This window comes from Octopus bimaculoides, chromosome 4 (genome assembly GCF_046866305.1).
Source record: "Octopus bimaculoides isolate indiv1 chromosome 4, ASM4686630v1, whole genome shotgun sequence".
Taxonomy (NCBI): Eukaryota; Metazoa; Mollusca; class Cephalopoda; order Octopoda; family Octopodidae; genus Octopus; species Octopus bimaculoides.
In genome coordinates, this window is record NC_142931.1 from 99,727,723 (window position 1) to 99,755,222 (window position 27,500).

The following is a 27,500-nucleotide window of genomic DNA, read 5'->3' on the forward strand; positions in this document are numbered from 1 at the left end:
CCTCTACTACATTATCACAATGACCACCACTACTACCACATCATAACCACCACCACTATGTTACCATCACAACCAGTGTGTCTTCAGGAAATGGCACTTGACTATCATCCACTCCGTAATCTAAGTTGTTGCTAAATTCTACAAGTGACTCCCTACCTAAACCAATAATTACTTCCGTAATATTCTAAACCTGAAAAGCAAAATTATAAGGTTTAGCAATTAATTTGCTGTTAAAAGTTACGCAGCAGTTAGGATACATTAACCAGCTGGTTAATGTTGGATCACTGTCAGACTGGCTTCATTTCATCAAACTAGTCTTTATCACTAAAAGAAACCCTTATTACTAAAAAGAGACCTTAATATTGCTTATTTGGCTCAGTTACTTGATGCTAATGCTGCTGTACCCTGGGCAAGTGTCTTCTATTTTAACCGCAGGTTGACTAAAGCCTTGTAAGTTGATAATTGTGTGATGGAAACTGAAAAATACCTGTTGTGTGTGTGTGTGTGTGTAGACTGTTATCTAACACTTCATTGAACCTCTAGTGAGAAACTGATTGGTAAGACCAGCTATAATGGATATATAATACTGTATGCATGTGTATATATATATATATATATATATATATATATATACATACACACACACACACACACAAGTGTGTGTGTGAGAGTTTGTGGCGCCTGGTCATGACATCACAGGATAATTCTAATCAAAATGCATTGTGATGAAAGCTGTGTCCTACATTTCCAGTCTTCCATGAAAACATATCCTGACATGGGAGGAATGTTGCCTTAGTTGTAAACAAGTGAAGATTGATATCAAGTTGGATATCTGGCCATAGAAATCTACCTCAAAAAATTCCGTCTGGCTGCACATGCATAGAAAAGTGGACATTAAAACAATGACGACAATGAATATGATGAGCATAAGTAAAAAATTTAATGACTTGCAGGACATAATATACATCACAATGTCTCCAAGGTGATACAATGAACTTTACTCAATATATTAACCTAATCAATACAGCAACTTGAATAGCTGATTTCAAAATAGTGTAGAAGTATCCTTCTTATGAATACATAACTATCCCTGTATTTCACTCTTGTATATATCTATATCTAAATGATATGCTAATTTGTGTGGAGATAGAAAGAACAAACAGACCCATGATCAAAGGTATTTTAGTTGTGGTCACCCCATCTTTTATTCAGACTGGTATAACTAGTTCCACATTATCCAATAATGTGTCCTTGATTCTGAGATGATGACCTGAATGAGATTTGGCTCCTATTAAGAGCAAGTCAAACTGCGTCATAGAAGATTCTTTGTTTGCTTGTATTTCCTATTATGTCTCTGTAAATACCATCCTATTTATATTATTTCAAATATTAGTAAGGTATGATTCAATAACAGTGGATAAACCTGTATTTGTTGGCATCTTTTGTTGTTAAGTTTCATATAATCAGCTTAGTTAAATGAATGCTCAGTTGGATATGATATTGGTGACATATATTTATAAAGTTTATATGGAATTTATTCTACATGATAGTGTTCAGTTGTCAATCTGTTTGTTGGTATAAGTATACACTATGTGATCAAAAGTATCCTGACACCCATCTGATAATGAGGTACAAGTTTGGGCCACTCTCCATCAGGAACACTGGCAGTCAATACTGTGTTGGCCCACCCTTAGCTTTGATGACAGCCTCCACTCTTGCAGGCATACTTTTGATCACGTGACGGAAGGTTTCCTGGGGAATGACAGCCCATTCTTCACAGAGTGCTGAAATGAGCAAGGGCTTTGATGTGGGTTGGTGTGGTCTAGTATGAAGTCAGGTTTCAAAAACATCCCAGAGATGTTTGATGGGATTTAAATCGGGACTCTGCACAGGCTAGTCCATTAGTGGGACGTTGTTGTTGTCAAACCACTCCCCTACAACCCCTGCAGTATGGACAGGTGCTTGGTCATGTTTTGAAAGACACAATGGTGATCTCTGAACTGGTCTTTGATGGTAGTCAGCATGAAAGTGGTTAAAATGTCATTGTAAGCTTGTGCCATGACAGTGTCACACAAAGCAACTAGGGGGCTAAGCCCCTCCAGAAGAAAGAAGACTGTGTCATGACTCCACCATTACTGAATTCCACACTATATAGGCTGGTGCATATCATTCACCAGGCATTTGCCACACCAACACCCTACTGTCAGTTTGCCACATTGTGTACATGATTCATCACTTTACACAATGGTTTTCCACTGTTCTATAGTCCAGTTCCAATGCTCTTTACACAATGCAAGGTGGTGTTGGACATTTGTATGTGATATATGGCTTATGGGTAGCTGCTCTTCCATGGAAACCAAGTTTCTACACCTCATGCTAAATAGTCATGGTGCTTGAAGTAGCTCCTGCTGCAGTTAGGAATTCCTGTGTGATGGTGGTGAAGGGTGATAGATGATTATGCTGTATGACCATCCTCAACATTTGATGGTCTCTAAGGTTTAACATGGGAGGTTAGTCCAAACGCTTTTGGGTTGTACGTGTCCCTACATGTTTCCACTTCACTATTACATTGGAAACAGTGGACCTAGGGATGTTGAAGAAGGTGGAAATCTTGTGCACAGGCTTAATAGACAAGTTGCACCTGACCATGTCGAAAGTCCATTAATTCTGCAGAGCATCCCATTCTGCTGCCTAGTGCTGTCTGTTGACTACTGAGAATGCTCACCATGTGTTCCGTGTGGTAAATAGTAGTACTGTGGCTCCCTCTGTGATAAATACATGTTTTGCGGAGTGTCCAGATACCTTTGATCACATTGTGTGATCAATGTGCAAGTGTGAATGTGCACACATGCATCAAGCATGTGCTGTGAGTAAAATACTCTGAGTATGCTATAGGTATTAATAAAGTAGATTGTCAACAAGCATGACTGTTTGGTAAGAAGCTTACTTCTCAGCCACATGGTTCTGGGTTCAGTCCCTCAAGCTGTTGGAGAGAAACCAGTCTTCTACTATAGCCTTGGGCTGACCAACACTTTGTGAGTGGATTTGGTTGACAGAAAGTGAAAGAAGACCGTAGTATATATGTGTGTGTGTCTCTTTGTGTCTGTGTTTGTCCCCCCACCACTGCTTGACTATTGGTCCTGGTGTGTTTATATTCCCATAACTTAGTGGTACAATAAAAGATATGGAAATAATAAGTACCATGCCTATATGAAAAAAAAAAAGATATGGATAGAATAGATACCTGCTTAGATAGAAAAAAATTAAGCACTGGGGTTGATATATTTAACTAAAAAATTTTTCAAGGTGGTGCTCCAGCATGGTTGTAGTCTTTTGACTGAAACAAGTAAAAGAAGGTAAAAGTTATTTGCACATACAGAGAGAGAGAGAGGTGTTTAAGAATTCATAAGTCAGAAAACATATGCACTCACCTGATCTTACCAATTGGTATCATACTGAGTCTTAAACCAGATGTTAGATGACAACACAGTTATATAATACCATGTGTTCATCAGAGCCAACTGGTATGGAAAAGAAATATGGCAACCGTTCTCTTTTGTTGTGGGTGCTGTGAAAAAAGACAAAACAAACTCAACAAAGGTTGTATCAAGAGTCATATCCCTTAACCCCAAAAGCCTCTGAGTCTACAAGAGTTTTCTGAAAATGTGTGTAGGAGTTAGGGATTGGTATTCATGTAGGGCTGGAATATGTCAAGAGGTATTGCATGTTTAGGTTGTTTTGGGTGGGAGCAGGGGTGCTGGCTGGGTGCCTAAATGCTTAAACACATGTTAGGGCTCATAAATGTCTGTGTTTGTTTGTGTATGTTTTAGTTAAACACTTTGATAAGTTCTCAGGATATGGTCATGAAAGAGCCAAAGGTGAAGTGGTGTTGTTTGGTCTGTAATGAAGGACAGAACCCATGGCTTTTGCAAATGCTCCTAGGCAAGTGAGATCAATGCCATTACATTCTAGTTCAACTGTAGCAAATTGACAGTTGTATGGAAAACATTTACGGACAGGGAATAGCAGCAAGCTAACATTCTTTGGAACAAGAATTGGGCATTATGGTTTGTATCATCTCCATCATTCTAGAATGTTAATAAAAGTCATCTACCATTAGTTTCTTGAACTGAGAGAGCTTAGCCCCTTGAAGACAATGAAGGTCTACTAACAACCATTACTGTGCTACACATATAGAAGATTGTATGAAGTGTAATGCAGCATTGCAGCAAGACTTCAGCATTGAATGCAGAAAGTGTGTGAAGGTTGGAGAGAAATGGAACAAGCATTCTCGAGTGGATGTATCATGTTAGGGTGCATGAATGATGTGGTACAGATGAGCTGTGAAATTAACTAGGTTTAGGAGGAAACAGCTGTAATGTGAAAATACAAAGACTGTTGGTGGTATAGATGTGTGTTGTGTATGGAGGATAACAGGTGGTAAAAAAAAGTTCCAGGATATTTAAGTAGAAGAAAACTGTGGAAGAAGTAAAACCTAAGAAGACATTAAAAAATAGTGAAAGCTATTTTCAGTATGATGAATCCCACGATAAATTACAAGAGAATGCAACAAATGGTGTGATATGCTGGAAAGGACACAACCAACCCATGCAAGCATGAGAAAATGAATGTAAAAAGGATGACAACAGTTATGATGATGAAGCAGGAGCAGCAGATCAACACTTATCTTTGTGAATTGAGATTTAGATATTTCCTATCGAATCTTAAGTAACATCTTTATTTTATTTAAAAATTTTATCTTCAAAGAGTTAACAGTGTCATTTCTTGATTACCGCATCATATATATATTAATTTCTTATACATTAATCTTAAATATTGTCTAACAACTTAATCCATTACAACCACAATCCCCACACAAAACCTCAAATACTTTATCTATCACAGAAGTCATTAAAGCATTTTTACCTCAGTTATTTTATTGTAGAGTTTTAAAAAATTATCCTTACAGTCTAGTATTTTCTTTTAAACAAGGTTTACTTCAAATGTCAAATTTATAATATTACCAGTTTATATTAGAAGCTAGCAGTAATTAGCTGGAGTTGCTTGTGTGAGTTATATTAAGTGAAACTGGTAGAAAATAAAATATGACATCTAAGTTAAAAAGAAGACATTTATAAAAGAAAGTTACATTACATCAATGTGGCTGTTCCATGTCACTACTAGTTTAACCCCAAGCAGGTCTTCCACCAGCTGGTTATCAGTGCAGCGCTGCACCCTGTACACACATTTATAAAAGAACTATATTATAATTCTTTCTGCTATAGGATAAAGTGGCATATTTTGGAGGAAGAAACAGGCCATTATACTGACGCTTGTATTCATTGTTATTTTATTCATTGACAATTAATAAACTACTAAAAATGATATGGTTTCATTATGGAAATGTGTCCACTAAGTTAATATATGTGTGCGAATGAAGTTATATAAAAAAAAAACGTGGAAGAAAAGAATGTATTATATACTAAGTCTGAAAGGAAAATATGAAAGAATTATAATTAAAATATGGAATAGTTTCACTGCTGAAATCAGTGAACAGTTTCACTCTGAGAATCAGTGAATTGAGAATGGCTTTAAGTATGTAGAATGTCCTACATTTTTGTTGTAGTTTCTATTGTATTTATGCATCTTTACACCGACACAGTTTCATATTAAACATTTGTCATGGAAAGATTTTATAATGTCTAATGTCATCTTACAATCAAGCATGAAATTTCAGCTCTGAGTGTTTAACCAGTAAAAAAAGAGGACTGACACATATTTTATTTATAAGATAATATTAATCCTTTCAGCATTTAGATTGGTCATATCCAGCCAAAATATTCTACTTGTTTTGTTTAAACTACCCAGGTCCTGGCTCTCACACATACCCTGCGATATCATTGTTAAAATATACATTCACATCTTCAAAATCTCAAAGCTACAAGATAACACGTGATTAATTCAAAACAATGTGACTAAATAAGCATTACATTTGAGAGAGTAATCTGAATACTAAAGGGTTAACGATAATGTTTATAATTAATAATTTCTTCTGTATGTGTTATCTATGCTGTATTTGTCATACTTGATAATATGTTTCTAATTACCAGCATGAAGCCTGCAATCATGGTTATGAGAAAATTGTGAAGGTGCTACTTGACAGTGGTGCACTTATCAATACACCAGGATCTGAGAATGATACTGCATTGCATGATGCTGTGAGGAATGGCAGAATTGGTTGTGTTAAATTGTTAGTGTCACGTGGAGCCTGTCAGACTCTCAGGTATTATTTCTTTATTTAAAAAAAAAAATTTTAAATCAAGACTGTTCTATACATTATAAACATCAGTATCAGAGAGAAAAGGGAAGCAGGCCGGTTGTGAGAGAACTGAATCATGTAGCTATTGCCTGTTGTAGTTTGGGTGTCTGTCAATTCAATGGATCTATTGTTCATTATCTGTCGCAAATTGATATTTATAATCTCTGATATCATGTACATTAGAACCTTAGTAGTTAATTAATGAATAAATATACACCTTGATAATTGTCTTAAGTGTTTCAATTGTTTAGTTGATGATATGTTTAAGATTCTTCACCAAATGCTGTGTAACCAGGTAGTTAACCTACTTACTTAACATGATCCCTCATTTAAAGTACTAAATATTTGGATTTACTTGTATTTATTTTTGATTTAAGATTTCAGTTGATACATCCTCAAAGTGAATACCACAACTACCGCCAATTATAGGGTTCTACCAATTTGAAAATCTTATTGCCATTTAGCAAGTCTCTCTAATGCTTGAGAACATTTTTAAAAAGATTGAATTCATACTACAAGCTATAATCATAGCACAGTACCTACTTACAGCTTAGTGGACTGAGCTATTTGGAAGTATGTTGGTAGTGGACATGGCACAATGTAGGCAACAATATTCAATTTTGCCCATTTCATCTTGAGTTCAATGTTATTAACAAGACAGAAGGCTAAATATTAACACCAGAATGGCATAATGTGAAATTTGGTAACATTATGGTAACAGAGCTACATGATTAATAACTATTTCATTGCTCCTGGAGGGTTGAAATACTCAGTTAACCTGACTTTGATTGGATTTGAAGTCATATTGTAGAGATACAGAACTAAATACTAAAAGACACTACTTTCTTCTGTATTTCAGCTACTTTATATGTAATGTTACTTGTGAAACAGTAACAGTATTGTAGGTTTTAGAAATTCTGATTATGATTGTAAAATAATATGAAGCTTGTTTACCAGCTATATCTATTTGAAGTTAAGTGGATCAGTTCAGCCAGTAAATTTTGACCTATTTCAGCTACTCACATATACAGACTGTAAAACTCTTAAATTGCAGTTACAGAAATATGTGCTTCATTTAACCAAAGACTATTTTACAATCTCTCTCTCATCATCATCATCATCAATGTTTAACATCTGTTTTCCATGCTGGCATGAGTTGGGGAGCCAGCAGCTGCACCAGGCTCCAATCTGATCTGGCAATGTTTCTACAGCTGGATGCCCTTCCTAATGTCAACCACTCCGAGAGTGTAGTGAATGCTTTTTATGTGCCACTGGCACAGGAGCCAGTCAGGCGGGTCTGGCATTGATTCATGTTCGGATAGTGGCTTTTACGTGCCACCAGCACAGGGGCCAGTCAGTGGGTACTGGCATTGGCCACGTTTGGTTGGTGCTTTTTACGTGCCACTGGCATGAGAGCCAGTCATGGGGTGAAAATAATAAATTAACAATAGTCAAATAGGTATAGGTGGTGAACTTAATCAGTCATCAGGTTTAAGACTGCCATCTGGTCCTTTGGTGATTTTTCACAGAGTTCAATCTGTTGAAAGCTTTTGAGCCATGTTTTTAGTTTAAGGACAGTTTCTTCCTTTCCTTCTATCAATTTCAGAACCCCTGTAAAAATAATGATGACTTCCTCTCCTCATGAAGTCATAAAAGAATTATTAAATATTAATTTTTTATTTTACCATTTCATCCATTATGTTGTACATATATTAATTTAGTTGTAAGAACTAAATTAATATATTTGCTGCTTGTGTGTATAAAAGTTGTTGTTGTTGGCACTCTGTCGCTTACGACGTTGAGGGTTCCAGTTGATCCGTTCAACGGAACAGCCTGCTCGTGAAATTAACGTGCATGTGGCTGAGCACTCCACAGACACGTGTACCCTTAACGTAGTTCTCGGGGATATTCAGTGTGACACAGTGTGACAAGGCTGACCCTTTGAATTACAGACACAACAGAAACAGGAAGTAAGAGTGAGAGAAAGTTGTGGTGGAAGAGTACAGCAGGGTTCGCCACCATCCCCTGCCGGAGCCTCGTGGAGCTTTAGGTGTTTTCGCACAATAAACACTCACAACGCCTGGTCTGGGAATCGAAACCGCGATCCTATGACCGCAAGTCCGCTGCCCTAACCACTGGGCCATTGCACCTCCACGTGTATAAAGGTATATAGACACTAATTACAAATGTGGCTTTACTGAATGTAAGTAGGTTTGATTCATGTGAGAAGTGAAAATTGTGTAATTTTAAAGGGCAAGGGGCTGAAATATAAAACTTTTCACTTCTCACATTAATTGAATTTACTAACATTCCACTTTTCTTATTTTGAACAAATTGTTGCTGGACTTTACTCTGCATCAAGGGTTCTCAAACTATTGTCTTCTAGTGTACCTGTTTGTCAGGTCCAGCAGTGTTAGTATACTCCTTGTGAGGAACGTAGTGAAAATGGTTGCATGTTGTAAAATACAGTAGTGGATACCATAAAATGGACAATGTATAATTTGATATTAATAATATTTGGGAAGTTAAAACTTCCAAACAACATATTTGACAATTTTTTATCTTTTTATAGATAATATTTACTAAATCTGAGATTGCACCATTGAAAAGTATTGGTTGGGGTTACTGTTTATACAAATCTTACATAACCTCTTAACATTTTTCTAGTACATGTACCCCAGGTCTGTGCATTCATTAATTTCTCCCTATTGAAATATTTAATTACATGAAAACACTCTTTTCTATAGGAATGCCCATGGATTAATGGCTAAAGATTATGCCTTCACTGATGCCATGAAAGAAGCCTTAACAACTGATGTGTTGGTTACATCATCCACACCTGAGTTACAGGTAGGCAGCAATTATTATACACCCCCTGATCCCTTAGATTGGTAGGGTTCAGGTTAGATAATGCACACCTACAGTCATATCATAAAACCGCACTTTGTACACAACTATTCCTTCACTTCATTCAATTATATTTCTTCCTATGTTTAATACATTATGGCTATGAATTTATGGGGAAAGGAATGGGATTACATGATTTTCATATCTTTCTTAATTTCATTAGAACTGTAAATGAAGTAAAGTAACTTCAACTAAGTATTGAATCTGGATCAATAATATAGTTTCCTTACTTTATAACACACTTCACCTGGCTGTTTGTAATAATGATAATAATAGTAATCCTTTCTACTATAGGCATATGGCCAGCAGTTTCAAGCAAGGGGGCAAGTCGATTACATTGACTCCAGTGCTCAACTGGTACTTATTTTATTAACCCCGAAAGGGACGAAACGCAAAGTCAACCCTGGTGGAATTTGATCTCAGAACATAAAAGCAGACAAAATACCACAAAGCATTTTGCACTTTTTGTTATTGATTTTGCCAGTTCAACACCTTAATAATAATAATAATAATAATCCTTTCTACTATAGGCACAAGGTCTGAAATTATGGGGATAGTCAATTACATTAACCCCAGTCCCAACTGGTACTTATTTCATCAACTCTGAAAGGATGAAAGGCAAAGTTGACCCTGGTGGAATTTGAACTCAAAATATAAAGGTGGATGAAAGACCATGAAGCATTTTGCATGGTGTGCTAACAGTTCTGTCCAAATAAGGATTTCTAACCTGCACACAAGCCACAGCTGTAGATGATTTTTGGAAGCAATGATGGAGCTGCTACTTGATTGTTAGATCTGATGGAAATAGCTGTTAGATCTTTTTCAAATCACACTGTCTTAAATAAATAAAGGTGATGTTAGTCTTACCTACACTTAGATGTAATGATCATGCCTTTAACCGTAGGCCAACTCAACCAAGGTTGACCTTGGTTAAACAACAGTACTTTCTTAATTGGCCATTGCAAAGGGAAATAGGTAAATGCTGCACAGCATTGGAATAATAATAATTAGAATTCTTTAAAATTTTGACACCAGGTCTGCAATTTTGAGGGGAGGAGGTAAGTCAGTTACTTTGATCCAGTACTTGACTGATACTTTATTTTATCAATTTTGAGATGAAAGGCAAAGTTGACCTCAGCAGGATTTGAACTCAGATTGTAAAGAGCCAGAACAAATACTGCTAAGCATTTTTCCTACACTAATCATTCTATCAACTGGCTCTGGGAAAAAAATAATAAATGCTATTGGCACAAAGCCAGAAATATAGGTACAATGCCAGAAATTATAGTGGCAAGCTAGTCAGAAATTTTAGTAGCAACCCCAGTACTCAGCTGGTACTTATTTTACCTACCATGAAAGGATAAAAGCAAAGTCGACCTCAGTGAAATTTAAATCTAGGATATAGAGAACTGAAAGAACTGCTGCTATGCATTTTGTCCTGTGTATTAACGTTTCTGGCAGTTTGCCACCTTAATAAAAATAATAATAATCTTTTCTACTGGTACTTATTTCATTGACCCCAAAAGGATGAAAGGCAAAGTCAACCTTGGCAGAATATGAATTTAGATCATAAAGATGGATGAAATATTGCTTAGCATTTTGCCTGGTGTGCTAATGATTCTGATGATGTTGATGTATTTCCCATAATAATACCCAATAGAAGAGCATGATATATAATAAAACACAAACTGATTTTGTTTATTGAAAAATATTTCAACAGTATGCCTGACTTTCTCAGGTTCAAGACAGGAATAATGGAAAATATAGAGAAACGAAGAAATTCAAATATTCAACCGTACCCTTCAGGATTTTTTTCATTGTTTTTCTTGTTTTCACTAGTTATGAACGAATATCCACTTTTCCATGCTTGTATGGGTCAGACAGAATTTATTAAGATAGATCTGTAGTTGGATGCCCTTCTTTTTGCTAACTTTCCCAAGCAAAGCCAATATTTCCCCATGGACAAAATGTTTTCATTGAAGACTGAAAACAAATGACACTGCTTATATGATATTCAAAACACCCATACATACACACACACTCTCTCTCTTTCTCTCTCTTAGCTTCTATGTACCAAATCCACTCACAAGGCTTTGGTTGGCCTAGAGGTATAATAGAAAACACTTGCTCGGCCTGCCATGCAACGGGACTAAACCTGAAATGAAATGGTTGAGTAGCAAACTTCTTAGCCACACAGCTATATATAATATCTGTATCCATCCATTTGTACACAAACACACACACACACACACACACACATCCTTTCCATGTTTCAATCTGAAATTGTATTTGTCACTGCATACAAAGATTTGTCTTTCCTTTTATGCTGAAAATCTTCAACACAGTAGTTGTACAGGTGGTGTAGACCACAAGTTGAGCTATCACTTAATTGGTAGATCAGGTAATACGTATTGGAGTCACCTCATCTGGGAAATAGTAAATATGAGTATAGTATTTAAATGCATTTTATTTTTAAATTCTATATACTAAATTGTGAAGAGTTCAAAAGCATTGCAACCACCTGCAGTGCTAAATATAGTGCAAAAGATTTAAACATGATCAAGCACAAAAAGGTTGAACATAAATTTCTTTGAAGATATTACTTAGTAATTGCTCCAAGTCCCATTAGTTGTGCATAGTATGACAGCAATACACCCCAAGACATACACATGTATATATATGCTTTATAATTAAAAACTTCCACCCATAATATCAGGCCCTTCTTCCAGTTGAGGTTATAACATTCTCTCTGACACGGTGCCTGCCATTTCTTTTTAACAGTCATCAACTTGTACAGATGGTGGACCTATTTGTATCCTGGCAACAGCCTTCTCTCGAGATCTGAAGGTAGAACTGAGGAAGTTGGCATCTGTGATAAATGCAAAAATTGTAGATGATGTCAGTCCTGAAGGTGGGTTAACATATTTTATATTTTCTTAGTTTTTGTTCTGATATAAGTAGGATTGGTTTGTAAAGACCTTGACTATTCAATTATGGATTGTTAACTGTTATCTTTCAATGTAAAATGATATTTCACATTATAAACACCAACTTGAGGAAGAAGGTGGCAGCAGAGCCACTGACAGCAGTGCTTAAAGTCTAATTAAGTAAAATAATAGACATGTAAATGTATGTTTGAATGAACAAGGAAGAGATAGATAGACAGATAGAAAGAAAGAAAGGGGGGATGAAGATGGACCAGTGAGTAATAAAGGGGAGAATAAAGAAAGAGAGAGACAGACAGACAGAAACAGAGAGATTGCTGGTAAGGATAGAAACAGCTTGAATGGTCTGAGTTGTAGAAAGGAGACAGTGATAAGAAGATGGAGGGCTAGAAGTGTGAGAGTGATGGATGTCAGCAGAAAGTGGCAGAGGAGGAAGTATTGTAAAAGACTGAGTAATGAAGGTTGGTGCTGTTAAGGGAGTGGAAGTGTTAGAGGTATGAGAAATGGATGAAAGAGAGTTATGTTTAGCAATAAATAAAGGTCATAGTAAATAGGGATCAAATATGTTTAAATTCAATGCATTGGCATTTCTTGGTATGCAGGCTGAGTGATAGGACAGAGATAAGGTGATAGTAATGAGGCACATTGATAGGGTTGGGGTTAGTAATGAGTGAGCATGTAATGAAAAGAAGTGACCATTCTTCAAAGACTTAATAGGAACAAAATGGTTGAGACATTATACATCTCAGTCTTCATCATTACCATAATTATTCAGTTTCATGATGTTTAACTTTGTAAGGGTTGAGCAGATCTTCTCAGAACAGCACTTGGCTAGAAGTCACAATCCATTGTAATCTCCTTTATAATGTTCAGCTTCTTGAGACCAGTGTTTAGTTTGTTTCAGATCTTGCTTGCTTCCTTTCTTTCTTCTACAGGTTCCATCCACTTATAACAGTTGGCACTTCTTAATACAACTAGCATCTTATATATACATCATCTACCCATATCCACATAGTCTTCTTACTTGCATACGATTCTTCCGTTATCTAGTTTTACTTGCAGCCCATTTGTGCTCCCTCGTTTACGTGAATTGACATTATACATCTTGTAGAGCATGCTTACCTCACTTCTTTCTTGCCATCACACACCCTCTGCATTCAAGGCCTACATGATGCAGCATTGCATTTCATACAAGATCTGCCCTTCACTCTGAGAGAAATTCCTTTTGCTGCTAGAAGAGGTAGTAGCTCCCTGTAGGTAAGAGATTTTATTAACCACTTTAAGGGATCCTTCCAAGTGTTTGCAGGAACTTATTTCCCATGCACATACTACTTGCTACTCCTGTGCATGTGCTATGTATGAAATCTGCCCTTCATACTTACAATTAATACATCATATAGAACCCATACTTCTCTCTTTCTTAATACTAAGCTTGACCAATAACAGCAGGTTTTACTTAAACCCTTCCTTCTAGACTGGGAATGAAATGTGCAATAATAGTCTGTGAAACCTCAGTCAATGGTTGTGTATGTGTGTGTGTGTGTGTGTGTGTGTGTGTGTGTGTGTGTGTGAGAGAGAGAGAGAGAGAGAGAGGCAGACAAGCCTTAGAGTTGAAGCTAGTTAGACTATTGATATATGTAACACATTGCTAACTTCTTCAAACAGTGCATTTATATATTATACACATTTACTTAATCTTTTTTGATATCTATGGGTTAGGATGTGTGTATTAACATGTGTATTTGTGGACATTTATGTATACATGTGTTTGGATATGCCTATTTTATTTGTATAAATGTTTTTGTGTGTGTGTGTTTGTGTGTTTGTGTGTGTGTGTTTGTGTGTGTGTGTGTGTGTGTGTGTGTTTGTGTGTGTGTGTGTGTGTGAAACAATAAAAATATTAATTGTTTCAAATTTTGGTACAAGGCCAGCAATTGGAGAGTGAGTAGTCAACTACATTGACCTCAGTACATGACTGGTACTTTATTTTATCAAGAAATTGAACTCAGAATGTTCATAAAGCGCCAGAAGAAATGCTAATATGCATTTTGTCTGAGACTCTAACAATTCTGCCAATGAAAAATTAGTCAGAAATAATGAAAGTTTTCTTGGTTCATTTATTTATTCACAGGTATAAATGGTCTTTGAATTTTCTTAAATGAGACCTTGCTAAATTGTTTATGTTGTAAAATATATGCCTACCACTGGGAAGTCAAACTTTGTGTTTCATAGGGATATACACATTGCTTACTCAACTCAGCAACTTAACATTGATTGAACACTGAATGCTCATTGATGAGACCAATGGATAATCCAGCACCATATGTGTGTGTGTTGTGTTCATACGTATTCATCTTCCCAAGTACTACTATTCATCCTTATAATGTGGGATAGCCATGTATATGTTTAGTCCCCTGTGGGCAATAAAATTAAAAAATATATGTATAAAATTTAAGGTATGTGAATCATTCTATGTTAAAGTATATCTTCATCAATGGCATTGCTGAGAAAATATTTCTCAGGAGAATACTCTGCATACTAATTACAAATACAGAAGGATGTCACATATGTAATATAATGAGTTGCAAAAAACTTCAACCACTAAGATTATCCAAGCAAATAGTTAGCAGAAATTCCCTCCAGCGGTGTTTAGATGTAAAACCAACAAATGAAGAGGATAATTCTAATAAACTCAGATGATTAAAATTTATATCAGTTGACTTAAGCTGATCTTACAATGTATGAATTTCAATTCAGTGTTTCCCACCAAACCGCATATCACTTCACTGTTTCTTACAATATTGTTTGAGAAAGAAAACACTCAAAGTATGTCTTTCAAACCAATCCCTTTAGTGTGGGACATGATATTTCCTGTTTTTTGTATTTATTTATGAATTTATCTTTCCATTTCCCTGCATAATTCTAAAAGAAAGGTTCAGGTTTCTTTATGTAGAATAATTTTGTGTGTGCGCATATGTATCACCATCATCATTTTACATTTGCCTTCCATGCTCACAAGAGTTGGATGGGTTGTCACAGTTGAAGGTGGTTCCCATTTCGAGTTACTGCCTTTACATAAATGCCTTGCATATATATTTATACACATATACACACATATGAATATGAATTTATACACACACACACTCGCATATAGATGCTCATACATTTATATGTACATACAAATATATATATATATATATATATATATATATATATATATATATATATATATATATATATGTATATATATGTATATGTATATATATATACATATACATACAGAGAGAGAGAGACAAGAACACATTTACACACACACACACACACACACACACACACACATTTAGTGCTCCAGCATGACTGCAGGCTATTTGACTGAAACAAGTAAAAGATATATATAGCAGATGTTAAACAACAGTGATGATGATGATTATATATATATATATATATATATATATATATATATATATTTATATACATATAGTTTTGCCAACTTTATGTATTAAATCTACATATACAGGGTGATTCAAAAGTCTCCTTACATAGGAAAGATTTATATTTTTATAAGAAACAGTTCATAAGATCCCCTAGATACCCTGATCTGACCCTCTTGATTTGTCTTTGGGGACATTTGAAAGGCATGGTGTATCACAGAAAGATAAAAGACATAAAACATTTGAAGGAACACATCACCAACTCATTTGCACATGTATCACCAGATGTGCTATTACGAGTTCACAATGAGTGGGGTAAACGTATTGCAATGTGTATTCAAAACAATGGTAATCATATAGAGCCTGTTAAATAAAAAAAGAAACTGTTTTTATAAACTGTTTCTTATAAAAAGATAAATTGTTCCTATGTATGGTGACTTTTGAATCACCCTGTATAATTTTATTCACTAAGTTATCAAACAAACATGCTATCTCAGTACTTTGGTTAATTAATGCATGACACCATACCGAAAGGTATATATCACTGATGTGTAAATGGACAAAAGCATTGTCTGTTATTTAGCTCCTCTCTCTTCCTTTTCCTCCTTTTTTCTTTCACTGTTTTCCTCTCATTATATAGTTCAGATGATGCTGTGACTCCTAATAAGCTGATGATGACTTGGTGGCAAAACTAATGGAGTTTTCTTTTATTCTATTCTTTAGAAAGACTGTGTAACTGTGTAGGCCTTATTCATAGGGTTATATAAATGTGTATTTCTTTATTAAATGTACATACATAAACTTATATAGAAATTTATCCATACACATATTGCCGTTGCTCTTTTGTTAATGTGTGTGTGTGTGTATAGACACAGGTGTGGTTCTGTGGTAAAAAGTTTGTTTCCTAATCTCATGGTTCTAGGTTCAGTCTCACTGCGTGGCATTTTGGGCAAGTATCTTCTACTTCAGCCCTGTGGATTTGATAGGCAAAAACTGAAAGAAACCTGTCATAAGTGTATATTTGTGTGTATGTGTGCCCGTGTTTCTTTGTCTTAACATCACATGATAGTTGTAGATAATTGTCGCTATCATACAAGCAGTATCTGTCATGAAGAACATGTCTGGACCTTGCTTGGAAACAGTTGAGGGTTGGTGACAAAAAGGGTATCTGGCTGTTGAAAAGCTACCTCAATAAACTCTTCCGGCTCATGCAGGCAATGGAAAAATGGATGTTAAAATGATTATGACCATGTGTGTGTATGTACACACACACGCACATACACGCACACACGCACATACACACATTGTGTTAGTTGGGTGTTAAATAATCCTAGCAGTTAACGTGGCAGTATACCAATGTATATTGGGCTAACAAAGAAAAATACAATAATATTCCTAGTCAATCAAGTGGGCAGTATAGAAGTCAGTGTGATGTTAAACTGTTATATAAGCATCCTGTAAATCCATTTATCTAAGCTGCTGCAAATATTATGCAGTGTATAATATAGTAAAGAAACAATGGGGATTTGCAGTATGAAGATGTCTTGGCCTTTTCCACAGGCGGTCATAATCATTGCTTCAATGACATTGGGAAGTAATTTTGTGATAACAAGGCGATACCATTGCACAACGTCAGTGGATTTAAATTCCTTATCAGTATAACAGGGATACCTACTTGAAGAGTAAGAATATGTGGAGGTACACCTGAAGGCTCCAAGGAATTCAAAAATTCAGTGGGATAATCAACTACCTCATCCTGATTTTGGAATGGTGTCTACTGACTTATAGGCTGTCACGTCCCCAGGCAAACACAGTAAAAGGCGTTTGTTGATTGTACTGACCGCAACGTCTTTAGGAGCCAAAATGGCTCTTTGGCAAAGCCAATCTAGATCTCCGCTGTGAACTTCTAGGCCTGGGAAGACCTGGTCCTGAAGACTCTGGATAGTACTGGCTATTGTACAAATGTTACTGATGTCAACATCTTCATTTCCATCTTCTAGAACTTCATCATTGCCAAGAAGGAGAATGTCCTTCACAAAATTTTCTGACAATGGATCCTCATGGAGGTGCGCTCTCATGTTGGATTCTAACTTTAAAGTAACAACATGACCCCATAGAGGTGAAGACTTAAGGCATGCCATTACTTCATCTGCCCTTGTACCTTTCAGAATCACTGGCAAGGTTTGTCTAAAGTCTCCAGGTAGCAACACAGTGACACCCTCCATTGGTTCGTGGCTTTACTTTATGTCTCACAAAGTTCTATCTAATGCCTCAAGGGCACCCTTGTGTGCCATTGTGCATTCATCCCAAACAATCAGTAGGCATTGAGCGAGCAATTGCCCGTTGTCCGATGTCTTTGAAATGTTGCAAACAGGCGTTGGTGAACTTGCGAGGTTAAGGGGAAGCTTAAACGTAGAGTGTGCAGTCTTACCACCAGGGAGCAGAGTAGCAGCTATGCCCAAAGTTGCCACAGCAATTGCGATGCACTTTTGTAGCCTTACTTTTGCAAGAATGAGTCTAGTTACGAACATTTTGCCTGTCCTGCCAGGAGCATTAAGGTAGAAAATGCCACCTTTACGACCCTGGACTTGCTGAACAATAGTGAAGTAGGCGTGCTTCTGGTCATGTAGCAGGAGTGCCTCATTGATCTGTACATATGCAGATAGTTCAGTAATGTCGTAAGATGTTTCTCAAACAATCTCAGAGATCATTTGAGGTAGGCTATGCAGGGGGGGGGGCTGTAAGTGGTCATTATATCACTACCTAAAGCTAAAGTCTTGTTTTCTATCTCAATCAGCGCTAGGTTGTATATTGTATCGGTGAAACTTATGTTTAAAGTAGGGAATCGAAACTGAGCAGCTCGCCAAAAGTCCTCAGACAGGTCATTCCTTAATTGAAGCCATAAAGAATATGCACTACTAGGTGCACAATTGTGCAGTATAACAGCAAAAAGTGTTCTAAGGCTTCCAGGCGATTTGGATACACAAGCCTCTGATAACCAGGTTTACCACTGCCCGTCATCTTCAAGAAGACCATGCTGTTGACATGCCTCCCTGTAAGTTGCAAAAACGTTTTCATCCACAATTCTTAAACCCTGAAAGCAAGTTGGGCCTGTTACTTCATGTAGAAGAAGATGGAGATGAAAGCACTCAGTCTGATTTGGGTGCACTGTATAAACGCACCCAAGGCAATCATCGAACTTAATGCCTTCGTGCCCTTCAACAGTTTTACCTGTCTTCCTTCTCTTCCACGTCTTGCTGTTCCAGGTGTAGTAGGATGGAACTTGTGGATAAAGGAGTGTCCGTGCAAAGGGATCAACCTGACAAAGTTTAAAAAAAACACAGTAAGCATAGTATCTGATGGAGCTTGTGCTATTTAAGCAGCAGTGGCTTCACTGAAATACACTCTATGGCCGTTTTCCAGGTGAACAGCAAGCTGAACAATGGCAGGATACCTTTCATGAATTGGAAAACCGAAAATACGCCAAAACGTTTCATTGCTGCTTATGTACTGTACAGCCTGGTATTGTGTTACTTCATTGTGTTGGTTGGTGCCTTGGAGGCCAAAGATGGTGGCATCGGACCCTTTGTTAACGTATTTGCAGACATATTTCATTGATTTGATGGAATTGCAAAATCCAATGTTGATATGCGCTTTAAATGTCTTTGAAAGAAGCGGACAGTAAGGTACTATCCATCTATCGCCAACTTCGAATTTCCCTATGGTTAAGGTTAAGCCTCCATCGCATGGCTTCCTACGCCTATACAGTGGGTATCCGTCTTCAGTAGTCTGAGTCTGGGACACAAATATTTTGGGATAATTCTTAGAGATTACACCATTTATCAAGCAATCTTTCCTTGCGTAGGCAGGCCCACAAGAGCCATAGACCATATTAGATTTCACTATGCCATGGAGTTCACTATCAACGCCCGGATCAGGTATTTCAGCGGAAATTAACCTGTCTATGTCAGTTGCATTTATTTTCTGACTTAACCACAGAAGTGTGTGTGCGTGAGGCATGCCCCTCTTTTGCCACTCAACAGCGAACATGAAGCTTTTAACATGGCCAGATATTTGGCCATTGGTGAGGAGGTCCTTGAATTTAAGTAGTTTAAGTCTAAAAACTCTCGCAATGACCTCAAGCCTATCATGGGCTTGTTGACTGGGCAGAAGACTCACTTGTATTTCATTCCACCTGGCATTACAAGTGAAGGTTATGAAAAGGTCGGGTCCACCATAGTGCCGAACGTAAATCATGGCATCTTGCATATGTTTGTGCATATATCAAGGACTACCAGTAAAGGAAGATGGAAGTAATCACAATTGGCCTATCCTTCTAGGGGCAACATTGTTCTTGATGAAATCTCTGAGATGGGTGTACTTTTCAGCCCATAGCTTAGCCTGATTGAACCATATGTATTGTAAGCACTGAGACTCAATCTTAACAACATTGTCTACAGCATGTGGTTGATAAAGGTAGTGAGAAAGGTGTAGGTGATTCAAACTGCTGTCTCTAACCATGTACTGATAGGTATAGTAAGCCATACACGTAACTGATTTACTGCCAACAGAACCTGCCTCTGATAGGTTTTGTTGAGGAATGTTTAAGTGAAAATTGTCTTCTCCATGAGTATAAAGTAGGGGAGACTGAAGTGTGTCGTAGGACCTAAGGGTTTCGCAAATTCGCTGGTAATGATCACGCTCAAATGGTGCTATTTACGTGCCACTAGCACGGAAGTCAGACAGCTGCTCTGGCAATGATCACGCTTGGACAGTGCTGTTAGTGCTCCACTGGCACAGGTGCCAGTCATCGAACATTGTTCAATTTCGATTTCACTTGCCCCAACAGGTCTTCGAAGCAGAGTTTAGTGTTCAATGAAGGAGAGGTTGGCATGGGTGCCAGTCGTCGAATTTGGTTCGATTTCGATTTCAAATTCACTTGCCTCAACAGGTCTTCGCAAGCAGTGTTTAGTGTCCAATGAAGTAAAGATATGAATTAGTGAGCTGGCTACACTTCTGGCAGAGGCCACAGATTATGCTCTCACTTGGCTTGCCGGGTCTTCTCACGTACTGCATATTTCCAAAGGTCCTGGTCTCTAGTCATTCCTCGGTGAGGCCTAATGTTCGAAGGTCGTGCTTCACCACCTCATCCCAGGTCTTCCTGGGTCTACCTCTTCCACAGGTTCCCTTAACAGCTAGGGTGTGGTACTTTTTCACACAGCTATCCTCATTCATTCTTGCCACATGTCCATACCAGCGTAATCGTCTCTCTTACACACCACAACTGATGCTTCTTAGGTCTAACTTTTCTCTCAAGGTACTTACACTCTGTTGAGTATGCACACTGACATTACACATCCATTGGAGCATACTGGCTTCGTTTCTTGCGAGCTTACGCATGTCCTCAGCAGTCACTGCCATGTAGCATGGCAGTTTGTACACGTGTCATACAGTCTGCCTTTTACTCTGAGTGAGAGGCCTTTGTCACTAGCAGAGGTAAGAGCTCTCTGAACTTTGCCCAGGCTATTCTTATTCTAGCAGCTACACTTTCAGCGCACCCTCCCCCGCTACAAACTTAGTCACCTAGATAGCGGAAGCTATCAACTACTTCTAGTTTTTTTTCCTGGAGTGTGGCAAAGGTTGTTTTCTGCACATTATCAGTATTTATTGCTCCTGAACATCTGCCACATACAAAAACTATTTTCCTAGTTAGCCTTCCTTTGATATTGCTGTATCTCTTATGTGTCCTTAGCTTACACTGGGTACATCTTATAGAGTTTCTACCTACGCCTTTTCTACAGATCGAGTAGGGCCATCTACCTGAAGGGTTTTGTGGTTTGTCTTCCTTCCTACTTATTTGGACTTCGGTTTTAGCTTGGTTGACTCTAAGGCCCTTCGATTCTAATCCTTGCTTCCACGCCTGAAACTTCTCCTCTAGTTCTGATAGTGACTCAGCAATTAGGGCAAGGTCATCAGCATAGAGGAGCTCCCAGGAGCATCCAGTCTTGAATTCCTGCTTAGAGGAGCTCCCAGGGGCAGAGAGAAACAGAGATATTGAATGAATAAACAGTGTAGAAGCATTGGTCTGATGTTCCTTAATCTTTAGGTAGTGGATAGAAGAATTGGTGCTTTATCAATGTAACTTGTAATTTTTAAAAATATTTTTGTACATCGTCTGGTTCAGTGTTTGACTTTTGTCCTCTTGAAATCAATATAGTAAAATACCAGTTTACAAGTGTTAGCCTTGGTATAATTGATTAAACTTCAGAAGGTGGTGTGTGGCCCAGTATTATCACGGACTAATCACTAAAACCAGGCAAGATGTGTGGCACAGGTGCTTGAAAATTGAGTATACAGAAAACAGGAAAAAACATACAATGGACCTGGACATGCTCAATCGCTCATCAGTTATTGACCCAAAATTATCACAATTTTGACACCTTCCTGTAATATTGTTCAATTTGGTGGTTTCAGCTACATAAGCTGCTTCGGTAGAATATAAATGAGCAGACATGACAAAATTGCACAAACAAGAAAAGTAAGACTAGTACAAAGAAAAGTTATGATCTCTAGACTAAATGGTGAAATGAACTAGTTATGAATAGGAAATATATAAAACAAAAAGCAAGAATAATAACAGTAAGATAAATATATAATAAATAATATTACCTGAAACATTGTTACTTGAAGTTTCATATTTGAATATACAGAAGCAAGTCAATGGACAGTATAACACATTACGATAGAATGGACATATACGAAGTGTATCTGAGGTTGCACAAGCTGTTGTATGGTACACAATTCAATGAACACTATGTAACATTGTAGTGTGTGTAGATAGTGAGTAGTTATAGAGTTAATGTAATTTCTGCAGGTGAGTAGTGAAGGGATATATGATAAATTCTAAGACTTGTTGGAATACACAAAAAAGAGAAAGAAAAGAAGAAAATATTTGATAAATCAATAAATACATCTTCATGTTGGAAATGAAGAGAGATGAAGTGCTATGGAGATAATATTTAAAATGGAAGGTTTTGTGGTACAGTGCATGTCTGGACTGGTAGTAACGTAAAAGATGGGAGAATAGTACTGTTTACTCTTTTACTTGTTTCGTTCATTTGACTGTGGGCATGCTGGAGCACTGCCTTTAGTCGAGCAAATCGACCCCAGAACTTATTCTTTGTAAGCCTAGTACTTATTCTATTGGTCTCTTATGCCGAACCGCTAAGTTATGGGGACCTAAACACACCAGCATCAGCTGTCAAGCGATGTTGGGGGACAAACACAGACACACACACATACATATATATATATATATATATATATATATATATATATATATATGACGGGCTTCTTTCAGTTTCCGTCTACCAAATCCACTCACAAGGCCTGAGGCTATAGTGGAAAACATTTGCCCAAGGTGCCATGCAGTGGGACTGAACCCGGAACCATGTGGTTCGTAAGCACGCTACTTACCAGACAGTCACTCCTACGCCTAGTGCATATAATTGATTATATATTTTTATCAAGTACAAAAGGAACATTGATTGTCTTAGATCTAGGAATACGTCATGTGGTGCTCTATACCTCTGCAGCTATCTACTAAATAACACTGAATCTATCATCCACGATTTAAGAAATAATGATAATGTTGTGTGTGTCTCTGGTCAGCTGAACTGGCTGACTGACTAGGTGTGACCCACAGTTATATTAGCCTATGTATACCAGGTCTTCTCTTAGCTAAGGGTCAATCTGTACATACTGACATGAGGTGGTGAATCATATGGGTTACACTATTAGAATCAGTTGACCTGTTAGGATTATCAGACAAATCTCCTTCAAACTTTACTCTACCCTCTTAATTATTTTCTACTTAGCACATATTTTTTTGGTTCAATCAGGACTATGATATCTAGAAGTTAGGTTGCAAGCTTGTTGGCGCTTATACTTCCTGGGAACATATTGGTTTTATTAAATTATGTATATTTCATGTGAAATAAAATGTCTTGTGGGTGTTATTTATGGGAAAGTAAATACAAGGATAGAGTATGAAACTAAATGTTACTTTCTTTCATTCCTCCAGCTTCTACATGTTAACCCACTGTCTTGAACTTATTTGTTACTTCATCTTCAGCAAAATAAGTACTTGGCATGACCTGTGTCAGTGGCCAAACTAATCAACTACTTCTCCATATCCATTATATCTAGCTCTATACCCTTTCCATATTCATCATGATTCATCAGAAGAGGAAGGGTACTCCAAGACTGGTGAGAGGAAGGGAAACTTTTGCTCTCAGACACTCTACCAATGACACCCCTCACTATCCTCCGTATCCTTATACCCCTATATTTTGCTAATTTGTGTCCTAACAAATGTAAGAAACCATTTGTATAACCTGAATGAATCAGTTGTGTTTGTACAATACACACACACACACACACACACACACACACACACTCACACTCACATAACAGTGTATTTTTATTATTTCTCTTATAGTTACTCATGTTGTGATTGGTGTCAACAAAGATGGCCTGTGTCCTCGAACTCTGAAGTATTTGAAAGCTGTTCTTGCTGGAAAATGGATTGTTACCCTTGACTGTAAGTTTTGAGAAATTATAATATTTCTATGAAACTCATGTTTTTATTCTTGCCCACGCACATAAATGTATATGCACACATAGATATATATGCAAGCACAGGAGTGGCTGCGTGGTAAATAGCTTGCTTACCAACCACATGGTTCCAGGTTCAGTCCCACTGCATGGCACCTTGGATAGGTGTCTTCTACTATAGTCTCGGGCCAACCAAAGCCTTGTGAGTGGATTTAGTAGACAGAAACTGAAAGAAGCCCGTCGTATATATATATGTATGTGTGTGTGCATATGTTTGTGTGTCTGTGTTTGTCCCCCCCCAAACATTGCTGGACAACTGATGGTGGTGTGTTTACGACCCTGTAACTTAGCAGTTCGGCAAAAGAGACCAATAGAATAAGTACTAGGCTTACAAAGAATAAGTCCTGGGGTCGATTTGCTCAACTAAAGGTGGTGCTTCAGCATGGCCACAGTCAAATGACTGAAACAAGTAAAAGAAAGAAAAGAAAGAAATGCGTATTCAGACATTATTGTGTTGTGCTGCTGCCACATAAAAGCACTGGTGCTGGTGTCACATAACAAACACTGATGATGGTGCCATTTAAAAAGCACCCAGTATGCTCTTTAAAGTGGTTGGCATTAAGAGCATCCAGCTGTAGAAACCAAGCCAAAACAGATCATGGAACCTAGTGTGGCTCCTGGCCTTGTCAGTTCCTGTCAAGTTGTTTAACCCATGTCAGCATGGAAAATGGATGTTAAATAATTATGATGAAGTAGAGAACAAAAATGTTTAATTAATTAGAAATTACCTTTGTAGTGAGGAGAGTTAAACATGATTATCATCATCATTGTCATTTTAATGTCCACTTTTCCATGCTTGCATGGGCCAAACAGAGTTTATTGAAGTAGATTTTCTACAGCTGGATACCCTTCCTGTTGCTAACCCCCACATGTTTCTATGCATGGTAATATTTCCCTGTGATTAGGCATGTTTTCACAGAATGTTCAGAATAAATGACATTGCTTATATGACTGACATTCATTTATGATTATGACACGATGTCAAGACAAAGAGACATAGACACACACTCACATACACATGTATGTATATGACAAGCTGCTTTCAGTTTCTGTTTACCAAACCTGGGATTATAGTGGAAAGCTCTGCCATATAATGGGACTGAACCCAAAATCATGTAGTTGGGAAAGGAACTTTTTAATCAAAGTTGTTGTTTTTAAATAAAAAAAAAATAAAGAGCAACCAAATCTTAAATTATTCTATTCTAAAGGTGATCATAGCTGGTCATGTTAATAGTGTTTTGATTCATCAACTGAATGTTACTCAGCAGTTTCCTTGACTGTTTTTGTCTTATGTCCCACTTTGACTTTCCAAAAGACATGTATCCCCTCTTTGAACAGAGTTAGACTATAGCTCGCATGTATCCAAAAATGGCTTTAATAATATTGTTATTACAAGTTTTATTCACTTTTTACTGACACCCCATTCTGAAATAACTGATACCCTACTGCTGGTCAGTGTGAAGGACCTCACCTTGAGAAACACTGGTCCATTGCTCGTATCTCTTCACTGACATGGTTCTGGTCCATGACCAAGTCACTCAGTTCTCAAATGATCCAGTCCAAGGAGCAGTACTGAACACACATATAGTCAATGAGCCTTTTTTTTTTTTTTTGTTTATTTTCAATGAAATGTGATCACCCTTGTTACATTGTCTCTTGTCTTACTTGGAATTGTGGCCAAATTACCATCATCATACTATCTTAAATCTAGTCTAGGCAGTGGTGTGATAACTCGGAAATTTTAATTAATTAAAATTAGAATCATGCAGCATGAACACACACACTGACAAAGTTACACACATGAGGAACTCTTAGTAATTTTTTTTTTTTTGTCTTGCAAGTACTTGGTGACCCTGTCAGTGCGGGCGCACTTAAAAGCACCCAGTCCACACTGTAAAGTGGTTGACGTTTGGAAAGGCATCTAGCTGTAAAAAACCTTGCCAAAACTGACCTCACCTGTGCTTGTTCCATGTAAAAAGCATTAAGTCCACTCTGCTGAGTGGTTGGTATTAGAAAGGGCATCCAGCTGTAAAAATCCTGCCAAAACAGTTACAGAAGTCTGGTGCAAGCTTCTGCCTGGCCGGCTCTTGTCAAACTGTCTCACTCATGCCAGCACGAAAGGTAGACATTTAAACAATGATGATGTGTGTTTGTGTAGTTAACACACACACACATACATACTTACATAGTGACTAGACATACACGAACCTCACAAGGCATAGGTGAGGTTGTCTATTCAAGACATATGAACAGCCTGACTTACAATAATTTCTTTTTTTTTTTTTCGTTACTTAGAGCTTTGATCAATTTCTGTGCAAAATTAATGAACTGGAAAAAATGAATCTCAAATATGCACAGACATGATGATGATGATAACACACACACATTGAGAGTGAGTTTGCTTTGTATCTATGTGGTTTCAGATTCAATGCCACTATGTGATGTCTTGTGAGTAAATTGGTTGTTAGAAACTGTATGGAAGCCCATCGTGTGTGTGTGAATATTTATGTTCTGCACAACTCTTGGGCTAAACAGTGATGTCATGTTTACAGTCCATTTAGGTGATCTGTCTTGTAACTCTGCACTTTCAAAGACTAGTGGAGAGAAAATTAATTTAGTTGAAAAACAGGTAAACATTGGCATCAAAGTAAGCATCTAGCTGTAAAATGCTAGTATGACTATATATGTTACTCACAGGCATGCACAGCAAAGTGTCCTTGTTTGTATGGATTGGATATGTTTAGTGAATGTTTAATGAAATGGAGCAAATGTTTCTATGTTTGTCAGCCAGCCAAAACTCATGTGTTGAAGTTAGCTGTGAGTCTGTCATGTCTACAAGGAATTCTATGCTTAGTTGCTTGACTTGTAGGAAATAATAGCCAAGTTTCCTTGAAATCATACACTCACCTAAACATAAAATCTCACTGAATAGTAATAAAGTCCTAGATATATTATATTTGACAAAGACGGGATTGTCATGGTTGGAATGTCTTATCAGTGCTAGCCTGTGGCTAAACAACAACAGTAACAGAAGACAATAGGGGAGCTTCTATTTTCTCACTTAACTGGCCTGAAATAGCAACCAAATCTCCTTAAAGTTACACTTTAATGTCTTAAAAAATAATGAAGGAAGGACACATTTAATAATGTAGCCATAGATATACTGTCAGAAAAGAAAACACAGGATGGTTAGAGTTGTAATGTCTTTAACCATAGGCATAC

The 27,500-nt window shown here is 37.3% G+C and overlaps 1 protein-coding gene across 2 annotated transcripts in view; it reads left to right on the forward strand.

Annotated features, from left to right (window-relative positions):
- LOC106878491 (BRCA1-associated RING domain protein 1) overlaps nucleotides 1–27,500 on the forward strand; it is a 52,017-nt gene that overhangs the window by 18,963 nt on the left and 5,554 nt on the right. For both annotated transcript variants that reach the window (XM_089351114.1, XM_089351115.1), the window contains exons 3-6: nucleotides 6,111–6,283; nucleotides 9,067–9,169; nucleotides 12,008–12,137; nucleotides 24,103–24,204. In XM_089351114.1, the coding sequence (XP_089207240.1) occupies nucleotides 9,083–9,169; nucleotides 12,008–12,137; nucleotides 24,103–24,204 (319 nt within the window). In that variant the 5' untranslated portion in view covers nucleotides 6,111–6,283; nucleotides 9,067–9,082. The remainder of the gene's footprint in view (nucleotides 1–6,110; nucleotides 6,284–9,066; nucleotides 9,170–12,007; nucleotides 12,138–24,102; nucleotides 24,205–27,500) is intronic.